We start from the raw sequence: 25,611 nt of genomic DNA, 5'->3' as shown, positions 1-25,611 counted from the left end.
AAGAGAGGGGGGCTAAGTGAGTGGGTGAAATGGGGAGAAGGTGGAAGGGAAGTGGCGAAAAGGAGAACAGGTGGGGAAAAAAAGAAGCTCAAGGAAATCTGATGCTGGAGGGGAAAGAACGACAGATGTAGAGAAGCACAGGGTGAGACAGGGTTGAAGGGAAGACAGGGATCAATAGAAAAGAGGTGTGTAGCAAGAGAAAGGGGAGGAGAGGTGGAAGAAAATGAGGGAGAAAGAAGGATCACAACAGAGCCATGAAAGAAAAGGGAGATAAGAAGTGCAAAAAGGAGGTAAAGGGGAGGGGCGTGGTGAAGAGTAGAAGGTACACAAAGGAGCGGAGAGACACAAAAATGTTATGAAAGACGGTGTGCAGGAAGAAAGTGCAGGGGGTGGGATAAAGGTGAGAGAGAGAGAGAAGATCGCAGGTTAGGAGAGATACAGAGAACCAAAGAGGACGGAGAATAGAAAGACAAGAAGAAACGGGGTGGCGCTCGCGCCAGGGATAACGGGAGGAGAGGCACAGATAACACGAGGAGAAGGCGCACGGCCGTAAAAGTAACACGGCCGCGAAAATACTGGCTCACTGAGAACAGCAATGCGGCCACGAAAGTGAATGCGATTGCGCGCGGCGAGCGATGCGCTTAAAGAGCATGATGAGGAAAGCCATATGGCACCTCTCCTCTAAGCGCTTGCCCGCGCACATGCACGCAAGCTGTAGGCCGGTCATGGTAGCATTTTTTGAAGCCCTTACTAAAAGTCTCGCCAGATCAGTGCATGCGCTGGGTCAGGCGAGACCTAAAAAGGGGAATCCCTCTGCTGTCTGCAGCAGAGGGATTCAGTGTCCCTGTTCTCATGACGGAATGGTTCCGTCATGAACACAGGAGCACCGATGCTCATGACAGAACCATTCCATCATGAGCATCAAAGGGGTTAAAGAACCGTAATATGTTAATTTTATTGTTTAAGCAACATCAACACAAGCAGGTGCGGCCCCCAACCTGCGAACGTTGGACAACACCACTATCTCTCCCCGACGCAAGATGCATACACAATCACCCTCACGGATCATGTTGACCGCTAACATAATTACGTGGAATGTGAGGGGTATGCACATGCCCGCACGTCATTACGACACCTATGCCTACCTTAAATGCAGGTCAGCACACAGCGCTACTGCAAGAAACGCATCTCACATTACCAGAGACTCACTGCCTTCGGTATAGGTGGCGTATTCAGGTCCACGCTACAGGCTACTCTTCACACGCCAAGGGGTCAATCATAAGGGCGAGACCGGGGACCCCGTTCACTGCTGAAGAGTCAGTGAGGGACACGAATGGATGTTACGTCTTTGTGAGTGGCCGTCTCGATGGGAGGCGCGTGCTACTCAGGACGATATATACCCCCAACACTGATCAGGCATTCATCTGGCACTCCCTGTCCAGCATGCTGTCGCGCTGTAGCTACCTTCCCTAGCCAATAGGAGGAGACTTCAATGCAGTGTAAGACACTACACTGGGCAGGTCCTTCCGCCCTCTTTCATACACAGCAGCATCCTCCAATGCTTAGACACTGGGCGACTGGCTACACCACTGACACTTAACACCCAGCGACTTGAATATACTCCTTCTATTCCCAACCACATGACCTCCATGTGCGCATTGACCGGATTGTGGGCATGGCAGACTTGCTTTCTGGGTGTTACACACGGACTACCTAGGACGGACTCACTCGGACCATAATCCACATCTCCTCCGGATCCAATGGCCAGGTGTTGGTCGACCTACGCGAATATGGCGCTTTCCGCCATCGGCACTAGAGGACCGCCCTTCAGTGCAGCCCTGAGCATTGATTCACACTTTCTTTGACACCAACACAGGTTCGATCACAGTCGGAAATGGGAGGCACACAAAGCGGTTATTCGTGGCCAATGCTTGGGACTCAGCTAGGGAATCAGTAAACAACTAGACGAGGAGGTGAGACGTCTTGGGCGGACACTCCGTCTGGATTCTGCTGTGGTGGGAAGCCCCGTGGGTGCAAAGCGCCTGCCTCAACTATGCCGCCCATTCTGCTCGCACTTACTGGTTGCTTTATGGCTTGGCTGATTTGACAAGAGCAGCTGGGTCAACCGGTCCGAACAGCGCTCAGAGAGTGGCCACCTGCTGCACACCCAGCAGGAGATCCATGGTAAATTCATCAAACATTATACCACATTATACAGCTCGCTTGTTACCATGGACCCGGCCAAGCTGGAAGAGTTCCTATCTCCTATCCCCCTGCCCACGATCAACCCAACGCAACAGCAGGCAGAGCTAGATGAACCGATCACACTCTTTGAAATCCAAGAGGCAATCAGAATGCTGACCACCGGGAAAGATCCCAGTCCAGATGGACTCCTGGCGGACTACTACACGGCATATGCCTCGGAGCTGGCGCCGCATCTGTTGGCCCTCTAGGAGGCGTCACAAGAGGCATCATTGCTCCAACAAACACAGAGGGAATCTCTGCTAGTTTCCTTACCCAAAACAGACAGGGACCCTAAACTGCTAGGCTTGTACCGCCCATTGGCACTTCTCAACACCTACTATAAGATCTGAGCAAAACTACTGGTGGAGCGCTTGGCCCCTGGTTCCCGCGCTGGTGCACACTGACCAAAATGGCTTTGTACCATCTCGTAGCACCTCCCTAAACCTACGTCGCTTCTTACGTGTAGCCAGGTACTCAACCGCCCAATAGCCGTACTCAAGATGCATGCTTCTTGATCTAAAAAAGTGTTTGATACGCTGGAGTGGGAATACCTATTCGGCATCCTACTTGGATATGGCCTAGACAATCGCTTTCTACATCTGGTTAAACTTGTATACACCCTCCCCCAGGCCACAGTGAAGACAGGCCCTTACTTGGGGCCAGTGGCCATTAGACGTGGCACCAGACAGGGATGCCCCTACTCTTGTTCTCGTTAGCTGTGGAACAGCTAGAGGCAGCCGTCCGGCAAGGAGGGGCAACATTAGGGATACCACTAAGAGACGGAACACATTCGGTCTCGCTCTATGCAGATGACCGTCAGAGGCCTTTACGTCAGAGACATTAAGGCATCTTGAAGCTATGTCGCAAACACCCTCACTGACTTTGCATCCCTGTCCGGGCTACGAGTTAACTGGCCAAAATGTTGCCGAAGACCATTTGATCCCTCTGCCTCAGATCCAGAAATGGCCATCAATGGTGAAAGCATAAAATGGCAACCGCGATCTTCCTCTACCACCAAGCTGACGACCTACTGGAGGGGAATGTTACGCAAGCAATGACTGCAATACGATCACAGATGACCTTCTGGCGGATCCTACCACTAACTGTCATGGGCCGCATAGCTTTGCTAAAGAGGATGTGCTGCCATGCCTTTTATACTCCTTCACGAACCTACTGTTGTATATCCGTCCTCCCGTATTCCGCTTTGAGTGCACAATACAAGACTTTATCTTGAACAGCACAAGATGCCGGGTCGCGCTGCCCAAATTATACCTACCGATTGACCAGGGAGGACTTGCAGTGCCTCACATGGAACACTAATACCTGGCAGCACAACTGCAATTGGTGGCCAGGTGGATGAGCGGGCAACACCTGGGAGACACGGCCACACACAAACAGGCCTGGCCCCATCTGTCCATCCTGCGATTGTTTCACCCTGGGAGGCAGGGTAAGACCCCCGAACAACTGATGTTGGTAGTGCCCTATGAATTCTTCAAATGGGCCCCCTCCCTTACTAAGAGCCACACTCCATATGCACCTGCTTTACACATACTAGGCACACCGCGAGGTCGCAGTAGCATTACCAGGATTGACCTCCTAACATGGGAAGAAGCGGAGTTGCAGACGGTGGTACACCTCTACTGCGACAGACAACTAGCACCCTTTGACACACTAGCGACCGAAGACGGACTGCCAAGAGATGTTCTGCTAGAAGATGGATGTTTTGTGGAATGGCCCATCTCCATATCCTTTGCGCTAGTTGTGATAGCTGCAGAGAGTGTCCCCCCCTGTTTCTGTATATAGAACATTGCTGTCATATTGTCCGTCCGGACTAGGACAGTTTTGTTGGCTATGTGTTTTTGAAAAGCCTTCATTGCTTGAAAGATTGCCAGTAATTCTAGGTAGTTTATGTGGTGTATTTTTTGGTGCGGTGTCCACAGACCTTGCACTGTATGTTGAAGTAGATGTGCTCCCCACCCTGTGAGTGATGCGTCCTCTGTCAACACTACCTGTGGAACTGGCTCTTGGAACAGTCGTCCTTTTGAAAGGTTTTGTGTGTTCCACCACTGCAGAGATCGATGGGTACGACTGTCTACCAATACTAGGTCCTTTAGTTTCCCTTGAGCCTGGTTCCATTGTGTTGCTAGGCATTCTTGTATGGGACGCATTTGTAGCCGAGCATGTGGGACTATGAATATGCAAGATGCCATTATGCCTATGAGTTGCATAAACACTCTTGCTGTCAAGAGAGTTTGAGGTTGGAATTTTAGGATCATTGCTTGAATGTTCTGTATCCTGGCTGGAGCTGGAGCCTTTGCTACTGTGGAGTCTATAGTTGCTCCCAGATACTGCTGTGGGTTGTAGATGGGATTTTGGGTAGTTGAGGGAAAATCCCAGATTGTGTAATAGATGGATTGTGGTCACAGTGTGCTGTAGGCATTGGTGATGTGACTTTTATCAGCCAATCGTCTAGGTACGGAAACACATGAATATGTTGTCTGCTGCCACTACCGCTAAGCATTTTGTGAACACCCTTGGTGCTGTTGTTACCCCGAAGGGTAGGACTTTGAATTGGTAGTGCTGTCCCTGCACTACAAATCTGAGGTATTTCCTGTGTGCGGGATGAATAGGTATGTGAAAATATGCATCTTTTAGATCTAGCGTGGCGAGAAAATCACCTTGCTGTAGTAGTGGTAGTACTTGTTGGAGTGTGATCATGTGAAAATGATCGGAGTGTATATATTGATTGAGGGGACGAAGGTCGAGAATGGGCCTGAGGGAGTCGTCTTTTTTGGGGATTAGGAAATAGAGAGATTAAACTCCATTCCCTTGTTGCTGCAGGGGAACTGGTTCTATAGCGTGCTTTTGTAGCATTGCTAAGACCTCCTGTTGTAATAGTATGGTATGTTCCTCTGACATTGGTGTTTGGGTGGTATGTTGGGTGGGGTAGATGTAAGTTCTAGACAGTAACCAGAATGCTTCACCCACCTGTCTGTTGTGATGGATTCCCAGACAGGTAGGAACTGTGATAATCTGCCTCCGACTGGTGTTAAGTGGTCTGGAGGCAGGTGTAAGAGGTCACTGTTTGGGAGTGGTGGAGGTACGGTTGTTGTTGTTACCTCTACCTCTGCCTTTAGTATTGTTTCCTCTATATCCTCCTCTGCCTCTGTGAAATGTGTTTTGAGAGGTAGTTTGGAAAGGTTGAGAGGTTTGTGTATTATTCCCTCTTCCTGTACCTCTATAGGAGGATCTACGAAAGGAACGTTTGGATTGATAAAACTGCAGTGCACCCATAGATTTTGCGGTGTCAGTATCCTTTTTCATTTTGTCTAATAGGACATCAGTTTCAGGCCCGAACAGGAAATCTTGGTTAAGGGGTTGATTGAGAATAGTGGTTTGCACCTCAGGTTTGAAACCTGATATGCGAAGCCATGCGTGTCTCCTTAACATCACGCTTGTATTGACTGTTCTAGAGGCTGTGTTAGCTGCATCTAGAGCACACTTTATTGAGGCATTAGTGATGAACTTTCCTTCCTGGATAAGGTCATTTGCTTGTTGTTTATATGGGTCAGGGAGATGTTGTAGCAGCTCCTCTAATTTGTCGTAGTGTGCCCTGTCAGATCTAGCTAACAATGCTTGTGTGTTAGCTATTCTCCAGGTGTTGGCTGCTTGTGAAGCCACCCTTTTCCCAGATGCCTCTAGTAGTTTGGACTCTTTTTCTGGTGGTGCAGCATCGTCAGTGGTTTGTGAGTTAGCCCTTTTGCGTGCATTGGCGACTACTAGAGAGTCCAGCTGTAGTTGACCCTTGATGTATGTAGGGTCGGAGGGTGCTGCTCTATATTTCTTTTCCAGTCTAGGGTTGAGTATTCTAGCCCTAATGGGGTCTTTGAAAATTTCTGGTGCATGTTTTAAAACCCCTTTGAGCATGGGTAATGTGCGTACACTTCTTTCTGTGGTTGGGAAGGTGTCCAGCAAGAAATCCTCTTCCATAGGGTCAGCATGCATATCTACCCCGTGGAAACTAGCATCCCTGTCTACCAACTGATGGAATGCAATGGTGTCGTCAGGAGGGGATGGTTTTGAAGGATATGGTGTGGGGTCTAGAAGAGGTGTGTTATTGTCTGGTGAATGTGGGTCTCCCCATGTGTCCAGGTTGGGGTTTGTGTCATCAGGATCTTCATAAGGGTCTTGTGGATCATTATCTAGGTTCTCATCTGGGTCCCCATCAGGTTGTGGAGGCATGGGGGGCGTGTATGGCACATAAGGCAGAATAGGAGAGAGAGGAGGAGGAGTAACAGGCCTAATAGGAGAAGTAGCAATGTCCTTCCTTTTTAGAGGAATAGGAGAGGGTAAGGCAGGAGGAATTTTCCTCTTGTGGAGCACCACATGACCTGTGTTAGGGTCTATGACGATTCTTTTCTGTTTTGGATCGACAGGGTCCGGATAAAACAGCTCCTCCTCTGTATTTGGTGGTTTCGGCACCGAAGATTTTTGGTGTTTCTTACTGGGAGTCGAAGGATTTGTAGGCTTCGGCTTCGACTTGTTTGGCTCGGGAACCTTGTTTTTGTTCGTTTCGGGAGCTTTCTTGACTTTGACGTCCTTTTTCGTATCGACCGTTTTCTTGGATTCGATCTGTTTTTTAGGCTCGGTGACCTTTTTGGAGTCGTTAGTCTTTTTCGGGTCGATATTTTTCTTGGGATCGACCGTTTTCGACTCGAGATGCTTCGGCTCGACGTTTTTGGGAACGGTCGAGTCTCTCGGCGCCGGAGTTGGTTATGTATAGGTTTTTCTCGGCGCCAAAGGCATTTTTGGTGTAGGGAGATACGGCTTGCTCGGTCCCGACAGGGGCATCGGTACTCACGTGCTGCCCAGCTGGGATTGGGCCATCTGAGTCAGATTCTTCGACTGTGACGAGCTGTAGGTCATCCGAGTCCTCGGCATCCGAGGGGTTGTCGAAGATATCGTCCGGTGCCGGTGCTGCTGCTTGTCGATGCATCGCTTGTCGATGGGCCCTCCGGTTCCTGATAGTCTTTTTGGAGCGGAAGAGTGCGCAGGCTGAGCAGACTTCTTCTTTATGGTCCGGAGATAGACATCTGTTGCACACCGGGTGATGATCCGTGTGTGGGTATTTAGCACCGCACTGGGGGCATTTTTTGAAGGGGGTCCTTTCCATGGGCCCGAGGCCCGCGTGGCGTCGATAGGCCCGGAGGCCTGCGTCGATGAAAATATGAGAAATAAAGTCCTGTAAAGTTGTAGGGTATCGACCGGAGAGCAATCCCGTCGAGATACTTTGATTTGCTGTGAATAAAGTTGAAAACTTCGGAGTCGAAGTTGGGTGTCGCAGAAGTACATCCGAACCCGATGGCGGAAAAAAACAATCTGACGATGGAGGAGCTGTCCATGTGCACTGTAGTCCAGGGGAGGAGTCACCTATCTCGTGAGATCTCGAAGACTCTTCCAAGACAACAACGTGCAACATCCGGACCCAACACTAGGCGGCGATCTAATGCAATAATGTGACTGCAGCAGCTCATATGCCTCGAACATAAAGATATTTTCAGCGCACCGAGGTGTACTGCCCCTGCTGCCAGCTAATAAATGCAGACTTGATCCATATGCTATGGGGCTGCAGCGCTCTACCCACTTACAGGCTAGCGGTCACTTCCAACCTCTCAAGCTGCACTGAACGTACGGTGGAGAACACATGGGCGGTATGGGTCCTGGCTTTATTCCATAGGGCGAAAAAAATGATGTCCCAGTTTACAGACCTAGGTTTAATCACTGCTAAGCGCCTGATAACCAGGCAATGGAAATGTCTTGCACCCCCCACCACGGGAAGCGTGATATTGCTCCCTCACAAACTGGGCGCAGGCGGAGAGTGCGGCACCGAGGCGAAAAGAAGCCCTTGGGCTTCGCAAGACCCTGCTGCCAGCCAGATAGGATGCTATACTTTTCAACCTTCAGAAGGCTTGGCAAGGACCCCAATCTCCGTGATCAGAGACGAAAAGGGCACTAGATCTGAGGGGGGGAAAAGTTGCGCTCCTAACCGAGACAATGACCAACGTGCATTCAGACTTCCTCAAATCCCAGTTTCCCCTCAAATGGAACCAAATGTACTCTCCACATGGGTGAGAAATCACCTGAAAGAGTAGGGGTTATGGGTAGATGATGGATATCAGATCACCTGGGTCTTTCGTTGGGCATGTTCACACAGTTAGCACCCCATCACCCTCCATTGTCTCCCTCCCTGACTTCTTCCCTCCTCCCTTTCCTCCCACCCCCTCAGTCCCACCCACCCCGCATGTGCAGTATATGGTGCCTAATAACACTCGTACAAGCGTTCACATTCAATCATTGCATGCACAGTGATCCCATGCATGGACTGTATGTGACACTATACCCACTTGGGAAACACAGCGACTACAGATGCGCATTAATCACTGCCTGTAAAGCCATTAAAGCAACAATGTAACCCAGGTTGCTTGTGACAACTGTAACAGCATATGTAATGTCCTTGTTGACTTGGAAGGAAAAATGAAAATGAATAAAGAAATTAATTCTTTTTTATTTTTAAAAAGAGTGCTAAGGCAAGGCTAGACTAGGTATAGCCAGGTCAGCAGGCATTGAGACTGCAGGAGGCAGAACTACCAGATACACGTGATGGGAGCGCCAGGCCGAGGATGCGGAGGGGAGCAGCAGACGAAACAGCATCAGGATAGCGGGTCTCCCCAAGGGTGCTGAAGCTGGTGATATGGTAACATAATTGAAGGGAGGCTCTCTGAAGAGGTAGCCTGAGGCAGTTGTCACTCTTCTTTGCACTAGAAAGTGTGTTTCATGTGTCTGCTCGGCTCCCCAACCTGGGTCACCCACCCAGGCGCCCATAGTGGCCAAGCTGCTTCACTACAGGGACAGAGATGTTCTGCAGCAGGGCGCAAGCGTAAGGAGCCCGCTTCACATGGGGAGCAGCTGGGTGTCCCTGTTCATGAATTACACGGCTGCTGCGCAAGCCAAGAAAGATTCATTTATGAAAGTTAAAAAGGCACTTCGTGCAGCAGGTCTATGATACTCCCCGATGTTTCTGACTAAATTTAAATTTATTCTTGAAGATACCATGCATTTCTACACTGAACCAGCTGAGCTCTGGGAGTGGCAAGCATCCTACAGAACACAGTGCGGCACGCCAGTGGAGTGAAAATGGACTCTGCGACACAGCGCAAAACAAAGAATCGCCAGATCCGCGCCAACCACAGAGAAACGCTCAAAAAGCTGAACAGATATCAAACAGACAAGGACAGAGCTGCAGCGCTCTAGGCAGCGGCGGAGCTTACAGCACAGAGACTCTCTGAATCGGAGAGCAGTCATTCGCCAGAGCACTCAATGACATCGATCTCTGAAGACTTCGCCTTTGAAGGTGGCGACCCACCTGTAGTAATGCTGCAGACAGCGGTGGACCCTGCAGGCTGAATACTGCAACTGTTCGCAGGAAAGGGCGTACTCCTTTCGCTCCTGCGGGTTGGGGAGAAACTCTATTGCCTGGACTGATGTGCTTGGCATTGAGATGCGGTGGTGTCTGGCGCATGGAGCCCTGGGGGCCACGTGACATGACAAGCTGGCCAATAGCTGAGGGACCTCCTCCCGGGGCTGCATTCATGATCGATGGATTCTTGAACTATGGAATGTTGCCAATCAGTTTGGCTGCTGCAAGTCTTCTCTGTGGCATCAGTGCAGCGCAACATGATAAGACTGAAGTATTGAATCAGTCCAGGCAAAGGGATAAGTAGATCAGATGTTGAAACGAGGAAAGATGAACCCTGACATATATCCTGGGAGATGCCAGCATTCATGTGGGCAAGGGTTTGGAGGCAAAAGGTTCTAGCAGAATAAGTCTTTTGATAATTTGCAAAGAATTATAGATTCCACCAGTTAATCTTTTTCACAAGAGAGAAATAACCCTAAAGACCTGCTTACCTTCCAAAGAAGCTCACACTCCCTTTCTTCAAGCGCTTTTTTGTGTCTGGAAGTTACAGCTTTGACCTCAGACTGAACGACTTTGGCTTTTATTTCTACTTGTTCTGCAACAGCTTGGGCCTGCTCGATGCTCAGCTGAAAAAGATTCAGTACACACATTAAAATGGTGCAAATCACATGAAAAAACAAATATATTCAGTTTCAAGACACAATTTATGCTCGGTGATCGACCCTGTTGTACAGTAGGCTACTTGACTAATTTACATCACCATTTACCAGACCATGTCATGCAACACATCTTCCCAATCCATAACTTGGTTACAGGGTAAAGATCAGGGTTGGGAAAATTTAGGGCTGAGGGAGATAAGCAGCTGGGGGCAAAGCCCAGATGGAACAAACTCTGGAACGGCAAAACACTGCGTACATGGACACTGCTAGAGGGCAAAATTATATAACAAAGTGGACAGAGAGGCAGGAGTTGCAGGTGTAGGTTACACCAAAAACTTAGTTTGGATGATGTGTGATTAAAGAGGGATGTGTTGACTCAGGACGTGGGAAGAGAAGACCTGGGGATATGAAACTAAATAGAAATAAATTGAGACCTATTTTATATACCTGACGGGGTAGCCGCCACTACGCATTTTGCCACTGGGCCTGGGGCGATCGGGTCAGAGGTTCAGGCGGCGCCTCCCTCAACAACCCTTGGGCGTGGATGAGTCACCGGCCCAGAGGGTTGGAAACGAAGGCTTGCCCCGCACTGAAGGTGTGTCAATATAGGGGCCTGGCCAGGTGAGGGGACTCTGAAGCCCCGAAAAAAGAACCCTATGGACACGTAGTGCCCTGGACTGAGACGTGGGGACTCTGGCTTCCTCTCCTTATCTGCCCCCGGACACAAGGGCGATGCAGTGCAGTCGAGTCTGAACTACAAGGCACCCCGTGGGCCACTGCCTATAGTGTCTGGATGGCGAGGGGCCCTCTTCGACACTAGAGGTTCGGACTCGCTGTGATTGACTCGGGCTCCAGTATGGTGTGAGGGAAGGCTGTGCGAAAATCTCAGCAACTACGCATGGAGCTCTTAAAGGGTTATGGTAAGACCGCTGCAGCAGGGGTGGAGCAGAGATGTGCTTCCCAGACTGCTGGATGGAACCCTCAGTTTTGCAGAGCGCGCCAAGCAGGTCCTGGAGCATAAAATTAACTATATCCCCATTGAGGTCAACCTGCTGCGTGCAGATCTTCCGGGAGTCTGAGCTCTCCAAAGAGACCGAGGAAACGGTGCAGGCGCTGACACAAAAGGTAAAGACACTGACACCTTTGGTGCACACCTTGTCAGGGCAAGCTAATCGCTTTGATGAGCGCCTTGAGGAGACAGAAGGGGGATCCAGGCATTGTAATCTGCACTTTGTGGGGTTCCTGGAGGGGGTGGAGTGCGAGGCCACAGAGCTCTTCGAGTGATGGCTCACCGGATTAATGGGTGATGGGGCCTTGTCAGACTTCTTCATGATTGAAAGAGCGCACAGAGCGTTGATCCTTCCTCTGCCAGGAGTCCCTGTTAGGGCTGTCATTGCTAAAATACTTAACTATAGGGACCAAGACACTGTATTTTAGTGAGCTAGAAAGAAAGAGGACACCAAATTTGAAGGGAGCAGGATGCGAATATTCCCCAAATACACACGCAGGCTCCAGGCCCAAAGGAAGTATTTCCTGGCTGTTGAACAGAAACTTCAATCACTTAATGATCGAGGCATGTGAGCTGTAGATCACATGCTTTGCATACCTCTGCCATTTAGTGTTGGGTCTAGATGTTTGCAAGTAGTTTTTCTTTGAAGACATCTTTCCAGTCACAAGGTAGGTGACTCCTCCTTACAGTGATAGTGCACATGGGCATCGACTCTATTGTTAGATTGTTTTTTCCGCCATCAGGTTCAGAAGTGAGTTGCGGTGCTCCGGTTCTACACAGTTTCTCGTGTTCCCTTCGGTGCACAATCCACTACCCTCGACAATATTGTTATTCGACCTGGTTTCCCATTCGCCATGTATCGTATCAACTCAGAAATCTTCGATCGGAAACTAGCCACGTCGGGTCAGCTTGCAGTCGGTGGAACGGATTCCATTTAAATTCTGTCCTGGGTCCTGCACTAAGTAGCCACGCACCGATATGCACGAAGTGTCCAATTTGTGTCTGTCCCCAGAACACGACTACAGGACTGCGACGCGTGCCAATCTTTTCGATCCAAGAAGACGCTCCGCGACCGTCGGGCTTGACATCACTGAATGCACCAACATCATAACAGCTCCGCTCCAGATCTCTTTGGAGAAGATTCAGACCATGAGATCTTCGACGCACAAGGAGCCGAGGAAGAAGAACACATCTCTGTATCCGAAGCCGATATGAAAGAATAGATCCCGCAGGGCCAGGGTCCCGTGAGTAATGATACTCCCCTGCCCCAAACTATGCCCAAGAAAAAAACTCCGGTCCAGTCTCTGCCTTTGAGCCAAGGTTGGCACCAAGATAACGTTTCAAATGCCACGCCTTCGGGCTGGGCACCGAAACACACACCAAAGCCTTCCGGCTCAGGACAGTCTCGGCCCCATTCGGGCACCGAACCAAAACCTTCGGCGTCGAAATCCAAACACGTCCTTGTAACTATCCCTTCGGGACTGAAACCTAAATTTTCGAATCCGAACATCTCTGCACAGAAACCTTCAACACCGAAAATTCTGGCACCGAGAGACAAAACAGCTCCTCCTCCATCCAAGGAGCCTAGTCTCAAAGACCCACCTTCCAACACGGACCCGAAAGAAAAAGAACTTGTTATTAATCCCAAAACTGGACATATTCATGCAAAATTGCCAGATAAACGCAAGTCAGAAACAGAGGAAGCTTATCACATTCCCCTTAAAAAGAACAAGCATTTGCAATGCAATCGGTCTTGCCTTTGGGACCTTACATGTATTTAGCTTCCTTTTCTTTTGGTGCAGGGCAGCGCAGCAAAGTGACTTACTGCGCTCCCCAGCATCCAAATCTTGTAAATGAGGCCCTATATGTGTATTACTTTGCAGTTCGGGCTGGACTGTTCCTATGAGGCACAGGGTCAAGAATGATTTGCATATGGCTGGGTTGAAACTGGAACGGCATGGTGAGCAAAAAAACGATGGATTTAGGCCCAGATCTCTGTACTGGGGTGAATGTATGACATTGTTCTGCATTCTGTCCATCAACTGTTGTTGTTGCATTTGTCACCCAGAGTGGGAAAGGTATGCCTAGACGTGGGTCCCGTGCTCTCCATGCCACTGGAATCACGCTATCCTGGCTGAAGAGGGGTGAAACCCCGAAACCAGTCCTAGGATGCTTGTTTCCAGTCCAGGGAGGACCTGGTTTGGCAGTTCGGGCTGGACTGTTCCCATGAGGCACAGGGTCAAGAATGATTTGCATATGGCTGGGTTGAAACTGGAACGGCATGGTGAGCAAAAAAACGATGGATTTAGGCCCAGATCTCTGTACTGGGGTGAATGTATGACATTGTTCTGCATTCTGTCCATCAACTGTTGTTGTTGCATTTGTCACCCCGAGTGGGAAAGGTATGCCTAGACGTGGGTCCCGTGCTCTCCATGCCACTGGAATCACGCTATCCTGGCTGAAGAGGGGTGAAACCCCGAAACCAGTCCTAGGATGCTTGTTTCCAGTCCAGGGAGGACCTGGTTTGGCAGTTCGGGCTGGACTGTTCCCATGAGGCACAGGGTCAAGAATGATTTGCAAATGACTGGGTTCAAACTGGAACGGCATGGTGAGCAAAAAAACAATGAATTTAGGCCCAGATCTCTGTACTGGGGTGAATGTATGACATTGTTCTGCATTCTGTCCATCAACTGTTGTTTTTGCATTTGTATTACTTTGCCAACACTGGCAACGAAATACCATAAGGGTAGAGATTACAGGCAATGGTTGCAGACTCATGGATGGGTTTACATCCCAGCTTACACAATATGCAATTTTAAAGTATATATCACGCTCCCCAGTGCCTTACTAGGACAAACCAGAGGTCACAGTTATTTGTCTTTTTTGGTGGACTGTATGTCTTTTGAACCCTGGCCACTACACTGACCCTTTCAAAATATGACCCCTTGAATTAAGGTGCTCTTACACAAGCTCCTCTCAAACAACTGGCATAAATAAATACACATTTGCCACTACTGCAGTCAGTGCATTTATTATGAAAATCTTCTTTGCACACACCCTAAATAACCACCTTTTCAGACACACACAGGGGTGCAGTTGAAAAGCAGCACACTTGTAAATGTGCATTTACTTCAGTCAAAACACATATGGCAGGCTTTGTGTTCAAGGATGTGATCACTGGAGTCAGGCCATGAGTGGAAAGAGCAAAGTGGTGCATAGCCCCCACACTTGGTCCACTCCAATTCGTACAAATCCCACATATACCTTTATGAATAAATTTACATCAGCCATGTGTTCGTCTTTTTTGTGGGAATACTTGGCCGCAGTTTTATTACCGTGCACTGCCCCACGAAGGCACATTTTGCAAGGGCTGCACAGTCCTTTTAACCCCCTGAGCCCCATCTTTGGGGGCGGCCTCTGCCAATCTTCTAATTAAATATACTCCAGGGCTAACAAACACCTGTCAGTGAACAATACACAGGTTTGTGGCATGTGTGGAGCATTCTTACAAAGAACCGCCTTTCCATCAGAGCCACCCCTCCTGGGCTGACTAGCATAGCTGCGTTAATGCAAACACCCTCACTTAGCGCCTTGGGCTCATGTTAACACAACAAGTGGCTACACTGTTTTCTTAAATTAGTATTTTAATTTTTGATCGTGGGTTGTGAGAATCAACATATAACCTTTGCACTGCATAATGAAGGTTGCATTTTCATGGTGTGTAGCACCTACTCATTTATTTATGCAGGAGTTGCATGTAGCGCTGCGCATCACTTCAGGGTAACTTCACAGTGCTAACATGTGCTGCTCACGCCAGTCGAGACCTAAAAACAACCCAAACATTGGTGCTTCACCACGGGAGCAGAGCATTGACTGCTTCGCGCAAGTAATACACGGAAACGCAATTGTTTTGCTCCAAACACAAACATGGCGGGGTCAGATCGCTTGGCTGTGGTTTTGTGTGAATATGTGTTAAGACCAGCCAGTTAACACGAGGTCCTCACCCTGCCCCCAAGAGTACACATACTGGCTGGAGATAAAAGGCAGCGGTAGGGTGACTCTATTTTTAGCAGATTTTTATAGCGCTAACTTGACCCAAAGGTATTGGAGCACTTTACTTGAGCACCAGTTACGTTACTCAAGGACACATTCCTTTTTGGTAGGCAAGGGGAGATTAAGTGATTTGCCCAAAATCACAGGATGCTCGAGCCCACGCCGAGACTCGAACCTGGTTCCCCAGTTCTAAAGTCAGCAGCTCTGGCCGTTGTTCTTATTCTTAAATTCAGCCTTTGATTGTGCTGGTATACAATAACTTTGCTAAACATAACAGCTTATGCATTTGTATTTGCGCACAAACAACCATGCCGTCGAAGATGTGTACTGACGAGTTTGGAACAAGTTAAACAGGTTTGGGACCCTGCATCAGCTCCACATTGTGTGATTCTGGGCAAATCACGTATTCTCACCGACCCGAGCCGACACATATGAATTTCACCTTGTGTGAGTAGTTTGGTGCTCTTTACAAGACCTGTGAGGTTTTCGGGTGCAGCTGCGATAAGCTCACAAACTGTGTCTGCGGGAGGGGAGGGGGGGATCGGATCGTGTCATGGCTTAAACGCTGACAAAGCCAATTGCTCTCGCACAGGCGAGCGCTATTGGCTCTGCCAATGCTGGTTTGCTTTTGGGATCTGTGCAAACAATATGATCATCCTCCTTAGTTAATGGGGGCTTATTTAGGACGCGCCCGAAAGGCTGCACAGTTGCTTTGTTTAACTCTGCAGGCTTACAAACAGTTCTGAATGAATTACCAGGAGCGGGAATACCATCACACCTGTCTGAACTTCCATTGGACTCCGGCCGCCCTCACCTGCCGGACGGGAGGCGCGGAAATAAGCCACGTCAACGACGGCCATTTTACAGTTTCATTGGTCCCTTCAGATGAGCGGACTGTACTCGAGGCTTTAGGTGGTGGGAAAATTGTGCGCTGGTGGACGAGGAGACTCGAGATCTAATCTCAGCTTCTCAATTTGACTACACATGTGATCCTGAACAGATAGTTCTCGCTCTCTTCCCATTTCTCCCAGAATAGGGGGAAGATTACACTGCGCTGCAGGGAGATGTTAACTCCTGTGTATAAAACGAGACATTAAAACTTTGAATGTGTAGCATTTGCAGTGTGCTTCAGTATTGTGCAATCATATGCAACATGGAAATAATTTTGAAGTTCTGAGGCAAAAGTGATTGGGTATGCGGTAAGTACATCATGATCCCACAAGTAGTGGACAGAAACTGGAAAACAGCACATAGGGGATTCGTTTTTCAAAGTAGGCAATATTAAACAGTTTTTACATTACAGAGAAGGTCGGTTTTTTTTTTTTAGGAATAAAACACATTTTTGGCTGTGCTTTAAGGACTGCTTGTCGGAAATTGGAATAATGTTTTCGGCATTTTTAACAAAACTTGCACAAAATGACGTAAAACTTCTAAGTTTAATTTCTCGATGTGTGACGCGCTGCGGCATTTCGCGGTTTCAAAGGTCACACTACATACAGGCAAGTGGACACGTTTGAGGCGCAAAGTTTATATTTAAAATAACTACTTCACATGGGCTTAATGTCTTTTTCAGACTGTTAAGCACACAACTTAAAGCAATGCCCCCTATATGTTTAGAAAAATCGCTTTTTTTCAATCAGATAACTGACTGGAAAAGGGACGCTCTGTTCTTGTGTTCTCGAGGGGCTACCAACCAAAAATCCCAAGTCCGTGCGAGCCCCTTTAACCTCCTCATCTTTACAATTACTAAGCTAACATGGTGTTTAGTCTGTATCAAACTAAGTGAGCGATTTTGCAGAGTGGTTGGGAACGAAGAGGGTGTTCGGTTTGTAGGAAAGTTGTACCAGCAGAGATACAAGCACGACAGCTCTAACCCACGTGCATGGCTTAATAAACAAGCTCTCGGCTTTGGCAAAGGCAGTCACTTGTTTATAATTGCATCGCGCTTTCACTTTAACTGAAAGCGCGATGCAAAAATAAACACGCCGCTGCCTTTGCCAAAGCCGAATGATAACAAAAAAGTGCGTAGCGGCTAATTAGGAGACACTGTCTCCCGCCGCCAGTAAAAGATGCAAACCAGGTGGGCGGGGACAAAAGGAGACAGCGTGGTAACCAGGAGTGACTAAAAACCCTCCTGGACAATCAGAACACCCGGTTTTGAATAATTGGTGACGCAAAATGACGCTCACCAATGCAAAACACGGGCAGAGCAGAAAGCGAGCTTCTGGAATCGTATTGATTCCAAGAAGCCCTCGTATGACGAGAGCAGCGCATGCGCTGCTTTCGTCAGACCGAGACCAAAATATGTGGGTACTAATCCTTCTGCTCCGCCTCTTTCGCCACGACCCAAATTTGCTAATTACACCTACAAATTCACCACCACCAGTCACCCGACCACAAGGATGATGGGGATGCCCCAGATGACATTATTCCTTATCCATGGACTGATTACAATACAGACCCTAACATTGATAATGCCCCAGTTCTATACCCTTCAAAACCCTCTCCGCCAGACAACAATGTAGGGTACATAGAGTTGATCTATAGGGCTGCTCAATATCACAGAGTTCAGCTTCATAAAGAGGCTCTTGAAGAGGATTTTCTCTTTAAGACTTTAAGTTCTTCTCAAAGAGCAACTCATACACTGACCATGCTTAAGGGTATGCTTAAACACGCAGACGATGTTTTCAAGGATTTCAAAAATTAAACCTGCACTTACTGACCCAGTCTACATCAAGGGTCAACTTCCCTTAGACTCCCCAGTGGTTTTTAACGCTCAACAAAAGAGCAAACTCACAAGCAACAGGAGATGCCCCTCCTCTTGACAAAGAATCCAAACTCATAGATGCCTCAGGCAAGAGTAGCTGCACAGGCAGCCAATCATTGGCGTATTGCCAACACTCTTTTAGCGAGATACGACAGGGCTCACTACGACTAATTGGAACAATTGATCCAGTTCTTGCCAGATGAACACAAATCTAAGGCGCATGACTTAATTCAGAAAGGAAAACGTATTTCTAACACTTCCATAAGGTGCGCTTTAGACGAAGCGGACACTGCTGCTCGCGCTGTCAACACCAGTGTTCTGTTAAGAAGGCATTCCTGGTTCAGAATTTCAGGGTTTAAACCCGAAGTCCAGGCCCCTATTTTAAACCTACCCTTTGATAAGGAACACCTTATTTGGGCCTGTGGTAGACACTTCTCTGGAAAAGATGAAGAAAGACTTAGATGTTGCAAAATCCATGGGAGCTTTGCAGACCCCATCCAATCGGGGTTCCTTTCGCTGCTCTTTCTATCGGGGGGGTTCAAAGAATATCTCCACAGACAATGCCGCCACTTCATATAGAGGCAACAATAATTCACCCTCTTCAAGAGATTACTTTAGAGGAGGATTTCGAGGCAATAATGGCATGGGAAGAGGTAAAGGTAACACAACCCGTACTTCCCTCTGCAGCAAACAAACAAACAGTGACTTGCCTTTCCCTCCCCCGATCATTCCACTGCTGTCGGGGGACGTCTCTCTCATTTTCTTCCTGTCTGGAATACAATAACTTCAGACAGACGGGTCCTAGAAATTATCCAATCTGGTTATTGCCTGGAGCTCACCGACCATCCCCCAAACATTTCTCCACGATCACACAAAATGTCACCAGAGCATCTGCACCTTCCCAAACAAGAGGTTCACTCTCTTCTGCAAAAGGGAGCTATAGAGCCCGTACCATTACAACATCAAGGGTTGGGCGTATACTGCCTATACTTTATTATATCCAAAAAGGACGGCTCTCTCAGGCCTATACTAGACCTGAGAAACCTAAATCTCTATATTCAATCAGATCATTTTCACATGGTGACACTGCAACAAGTGTTCCTGCTCCTTCAACAAGGCGACTTTCTGTCTATTTTAGACTTAAAGGACGCATACTTCCATATTCCAATACTCCCCGCAAGTATCTCAGGTTTGTGGTCGCGGGACAACATTACCAGTTCAAAGTGCTTCCTTTCGGAGTCACCACTGCTCCCAGAGTATTCACCAAATGCCTGGCAGTAGTCGCTGCTCACCTGCAAATACAACATTCATGTCTTCCCATACTTGGACAACTGGCTCATCAAGGCCAGTTCTCGCACAGAGTGTCTACAGCACACTCACAAAACAGGAAAATTACTGCACGAAATGGGATTCACAGTAAATCTGTTGAAGTCCCAGCTCCAACCCTCCAACACGCAAAATTACTTGGGAGCCACTCTTGATACACAGAAAGCCCTAGCCTGTCCCAATCCTGTCAGGATCCGCAATATTCAGGCTCTCATTTCACAGTTTCAGCCCAATCCCTCATTACCAGCTCGAGTATTTATGCAGCTACTAGGAAGGATGGCGGCTTGCATCATGATAGTTCCCTATGCAAGACTTTAAAAGCGTACCCTTCAGGAATGTTTAGCACATCAGTGGAACCAATCTCAGGGTCAATTGGTAGATCTAGTGTTGGTGGACGGACGCATTCATCGCTCTTTGCAGTGGTGGAATCCACAAAATCTATCCAAAGGGCGGCCCTTCATCAACCCGGTTCCACAGACAGTACTAACAGCAAACGCATTGCTCACTGGTTGGGGCGCTCATCTCCAAACTCACAATTCAAGGCCTGTGAAGTCAAAAGTAAAAACAACTTCAAATAAATCATCTAGAGCTGCTAACAGTATTTCTAGCTTGGAAAGCCTTACAGACTCACCTTCTGGGCAAAGCTGTCCTGGTACGCACTTACAACATGACAGCCATGTATTACATACAGAAACAGGGAGGGTGGGGGGCACACTTTCTCCAACTGTCACACCTTGCACGAGCCATTTGGAGGTGGGCCATACATCACAAAATGTATCTCCTGGCGGAACACCTCCCAGGGGTAAACAATCAGATCGCAGATCTGCTCAGCAGGCAAAGAAAACAGATTCACGAGTGGGAACTTCACCGTCAAGTACTCCTCCTGTTTTTTCAAATGTGGGGCTTCCCACATATCAATCTGTTCGCCACACACCTAAATGCAAAATGCCCAAGCTTCGCCTCCAGGTATCCACACCCATTATCCAAAGGCAATGCACAAACTGGTCAGGGATATTTGCCTACGCTTTTCCACCTCTTCTACTCATTCCACTAGTGGTTCAGAAGCTCAGGCAAACGTCCCTCAGGCTAATCCTGGTAGTTTCTACATGGGCTTGTCAACCCTGGTTCACTACCCTGATGGAACTCTTGAGTAGTTCCTCTTCAAAAACTACATCTCACATCCAGTCTCCTCACGCAGTGCCATGGAGAGATAAGACATCCAGATCCCACACATCTCAACCTTGCGATCTGGCACCCCTAAATCACAGAGTTTGATTATCTGAATCTACCACCAGACTGTATGAATATCATTAAAGAGGCCAGAAGGCCTACTAAAAGAGCTTGTTATTCAGCAAAATGGAAGTGGTTTGTTATATATTGTAACAACAACCATATCTACCCTTTAGATGCTTCCGTTCAGAAAATTATTTGTTATTTGCTTCATTTACAGCAAACATGTCTAGCGTCCACATCCATACGTTTACATCTTGCTGCAATAGCGGCTTACCTTCATAGTACCGGTTATAAAGGCTTTTATGGAGGGACTCAAAAGAGTTATTCCACCAAGACTTCCACCTGCCCCTGTGTGGAACCTTAATATTGTCCTTACCAGACTAATGGGTCCACCATTTGAGCCAGTGCATAAATGCAAACTGCAATTTCTCACTCGGAAAGTTGATTTCCTCATTGCTATTACTTCACTCAGGAGAGTGGGTGAGCTTCAGGCACTAACCATAGAAGAACCTTTTTTTCCAAATCCACCAAAACAAAGTGGTTCTTCGCACTAACTACAAATTCTTACCCAAAGTGGTATCTGCCTTTCACATCAACCAATCTGTTGAGTTACCTGTGTTCTTCCCTCAACCAGATTCAGTGGCAGAACGAGCTCTACACACTTTAGACATAAAACAAGCACGGTTATATTACATGGAAAGGACCGAACCTTTTCGTAACAATAAACAACTCTTTGTTGCTTTTTCTCCACCACACAAAGGCAATCCCATTTCAAAATCAGGTATTGCAGGGTGGACAGTTAAATGTATTCAGACATGCTATGCAAAAGCAAAGAGGACTTAACCAATTCCCCCTAGAGTGCATTCCACCCGCAAACTAGGGTCTTCTATGGCTTTTCTTTAGAGAACATCCCTATAGGTGAAGTCTGTAAAGCAGCAACATGGTCTACACCACACACATTTACAAAACACTATTGTGTAGATGTGTTGTCCAGACAACCAGCTAATGCAGGCCAGGCAGTTCTTCGTACACTTTTTCAAACGACAGCAACAGCTACAGATTAGCCAACACTTTGGGAGATTACTGCTGTATAGTCTATTCAAAGCATGTGATCTACAGCTCACATGACTCGAACGGAAAATGCTACCTACCCAGTAAGCATCTGTTCTTGGCATGAAGAGCTGTAGATTCACATGCGCCCACCCACCTCCCCAGGTACCTGTTTCAGTATTATCTCACTTAGATACATATGCATGGACATCTCTATTCTACTCTTACTAACTCCATTTTCACCCTCTGTGGGAAAACAATCCAACAATGGAGTTGATGCCCATGTGCACTATCATCGAAAGGAGTCGCCGCCTACCTCGTGACTGGAAAGACTTCTTCGAAGAAAAACAACTTACAAACATCCCGACCCAACACTAGATGGCAGGACTATGCAAAGCATGTGAATCTACAGCTCTTCATGCCAAAAACAGATGCTTACTGGGTAAGTAGCATTTTCCTTTCTATATATGCTCCTACACCCGGCAAAACTGAAGGTGTTGGGAGAGGGCCGCTCTCACTTCTTTGACCCCCCCGGAGGACGCATGGGACTGGATAGACCGCTGGTATGGCGCTGAGTCGACCGGAACCAGGGAGGTGGTGTCCGATGGGCAAGACCCAGGAGCTGGCTGAACGGCAGAGATGGGGAAGAACCAGAATGGAGGGATGTAGCACATAGAAGTGCAACCGGATTTCACCCTGGAGGTGGCAGGAGACTATGATCAAGGTATACTCGGGCGTCAGAAGGGGCCCCCCCTCTCAACGTCATGATAAGACACCGTCATATGACTGGCCTATCATGGAATGTTAAAAGACCGGGTAACAAGGTTAAATGGGACATGGCCACGCAATATATACAGTGCTTAAAGCCCACCACAGTCCATCTTCAGGGGACGCATCTGTTGGGGACCCAGTACAGCTTCTTGGGTTGGAGAACAAACACAACTTTAGTGCAAGCAGGGTTCACTTCTGGTTCCAAGGGGTTGACCTACTGATTAAAAAGAGTAGTCTGTTTCAGATGACGGGGACCTGGGTGGATCAGAACAGGAGCTATGTAGAGGGTTCTGCAACTTTGGGGGAAGAACAGAAATCACTCTGATAAGCGCCTACGCCCCCTCCCCCCCTTGGTTACAAGCACCCACAATAGAAAAAGTAGCAGCCATACTCCTGGAAACGGATTCCTCCTTCCACATCGTGGGTGGGGATTTCAATGATGTGGCCCTGATTTTTGACTGCTATGGAACAACTGTGGTCCCCCTAGGCTTGCCCTTGGGCACGATTCGTGGCCACATAGGGTCTCTCAAGCCTATGGAGGCGCCACCATCCGGGGGATGGAGAGGTTATTCATATTTCTCGGGGGCACAAAGGGTCTTCTACAGGATTGATTACATATTTACCCAAGCTGGTGAGGTCGCTACAGTGGACAGGGCTGAAAACTTGGCATCCAGATTGTCTGACCACTCGCCTCTGTGGATTACGGTGGGTGTGAAGCATCAACCTTGGGCGCAGACTGGATACTAAATGCATGGGACTTGCTGGACGTGGAAGTTGCCTGGGAGCTCCAGATTTATACGGAACTCTATTTCATGTAAAACAAGGGGTCTGTGGACTCCACAATAGTTTTCTGGGAGGCCTAAAAGGAAGACCTCAGAGATCGGGCACAGAACATAAAAGCGCAAAAAGCAGCGAGAGATTGAGGAGATGGAGGAAACTGTGCGCCAGCTGCTACACTTTGAGGAACACCCCTCTCCCTCCCCCCGAGAGGAGCTCGGGTGGACCCACAGCTAATCTGCAGAATTGAGGTGCACCGTATGGAATACCGCAATCTGGTGTAGGGAGAGGCAGAGAAACGCAAGTCAGCAGCACCACATCGCCTGTACGATGTCAGGAACAAGGAGAGTAAGTTGCTAGCATGGTTGAGCAAGAGGGAAGTGGAGGCCCGCTGAGTGTGGCATATCACTGATGAGTGCAGGGCTGCCTAAATCGACAGACAGGGACATTGTGGAGGCATTTGCAGGGTATGTATCATTCTAAAGGTGTACCTTGTCTGATGCCAAGCGCATCAAGGAATACTTGGACACAGTAGATAAACCTTTGGTACCCCCGCTGATGGCCAAGCGGCACTGGAGGAATAGATCACACTTCCCAAGGTCCAGGCAGCCTTCAGAAAACTGGTGCGCCACCATCACTGTAATGCACAAGAAGGGTAAGCTTTTTCTCGCTGACCTCATCTGCGGGGCGCCCCTTCACAGTAAGCACGAAATACATGCAGAACTGACGCTGCACTACACCTCACAGTACACATAGTTTGTGGACGGTGACTTGGCTCGTCTGGGAGCCTTCCCTTCCACACTCCGCGTCTCCACCATCACACCTGAGCAGTGTGCCGAACTGGAAGAGCCCATAACGTTATTTGAAATCCGCTTAGCCATCAGAGCCCTAGCGACCGACTAGTCCCCGTGACAGGATGGCCTGCCAGCCGAATATTATAAAGCCTCTGCCTCTATTTTGGCTCCTATCCTGCTTACTCTTTGAGGTATCCTTCTCTCCATCTACCCTGCCTCAGTGACTACGTGAGTCTCTGCTCATTTCGTTACCTAGGCCAGACAGGGATCCCACGTCACTGGGTTCCAACCGACCCCTGGGGCCCGTTAACACATATTATACAATTTTGGCTAAGGTTCTAGCTGACCGCTTGGTGCCCATGGTCCTGTTGCTGGTCCACACCGACCAGAACAGGTTTTTCTGGCTCGCAACACATAGTTGAACCTGCAACGCTTTTTCTGGGTTTCAAAATACTCCACACACCGCTGGCCACACTCTGAATGCTTGGTCCTGGACCTCGAGAAAGTCTTTGATTTGCTAGAATGTGGTTTTCTGTTTGACACCGTACCTCACTACGGGCTGGGAAACCGCTTCATCTGATTGATTGAACTGCTTTACACTGCACCGTTGGCAAGAGTCAAAAAGAGGCACTTATATTTCGGACCCAATCTCGATAGAGGCAACCGCCAGGGGAGCCTGCTATCCCCGCACTTTTTTCTTTGGCCATAGAGCCTCGACATAGCCATCAGGGCCCAGACCGAGGAGTGGGGCATTCCGCTGGGAGGCAAAATCCATGCGATCTCCTTATAGGTAGACGACCTCCTTCTTTATATCCAAGATATGGGGTCGGAGGCCGCTACACTAGCACAGAGGCTCCCTGATTTTGTTGCCATCTCTGGCCTGCAGGTTAATGGGGCCAACTCAAGTTTGTTCTCATTTGCCCATACATACCCTAATCCCACATTGGCCCTTAGCGAGGTCCCAGTAATGTTGCAACTCAATAGGTTTTGTTACTTGGGGATCAGAATATACCATCAGCCAGCTGACTAACTGGACGGTAATCTTACCAGGGCGTCAACCAGCCAATTATCACAGATAACGCTCTGGTGCACACTTCCGTTAACAATTTTTTCAGTAATCTGCCCTTATATGTTGTGCCTCCATACTTCCGTTCTGTTGAAGCAACCATGCGAGAGTTCATCTGGAACAAGTCTGAGTGTGGGGTAGAACAGGCAAAACTATACTTGCCTACAGGTCAAGGCGGACTCGCAATACCCAATATGGAACAGTACCATCTTGCCGCTCAGCTTCAATGGGTGGGTGGCTAAATGTGTGGCAGGATAGCAGTTCTCAGACACCGCCACATTGCCCCTAGCCTGTACTCTTTCCCTTTTTTTACCGGTTTTCTGCAATGTAAGCATGTGAACAGAAATAGGAAGAACAGGTCTTAGAAATAGTTATCAGCAAACTA

At 48.3% G+C, this 25,611-nt stretch overlaps 1 protein-coding gene across 1 annotated transcript in view; it reads right to left on the bottom strand.

Annotated features, from left to right (window-relative positions):
• Nucleotides 1–25,611, bottom strand: part of TRIM71 (tripartite motif containing 71) — a 351,600-nt gene that overhangs the window by 42,626 nt on the left and 283,363 nt on the right. The window contains exon 3 of the mRNA XM_085630588.1: nucleotides 10,213–10,347. Within this exon, the coding sequence (XP_085486714.1) occupies nucleotides 10,213–10,347 (135 nt within the window). The remainder of the gene's footprint in view (nucleotides 1–10,212; nucleotides 10,348–25,611) is intronic.

This window comes from Triturus cristatus, chromosome 10, assembly GCF_964204655.1.
Source record: "Triturus cristatus chromosome 10, aTriCri1.1, whole genome shotgun sequence".
Lineage (NCBI taxonomy): Eukaryota > Metazoa > Chordata > Amphibia > Caudata > Salamandridae > Triturus > Triturus cristatus.
The sequence above is the reverse complement of the archived record's forward strand: the minus strand, read 5'-3'. Positions and strand labels throughout refer to the sequence as shown.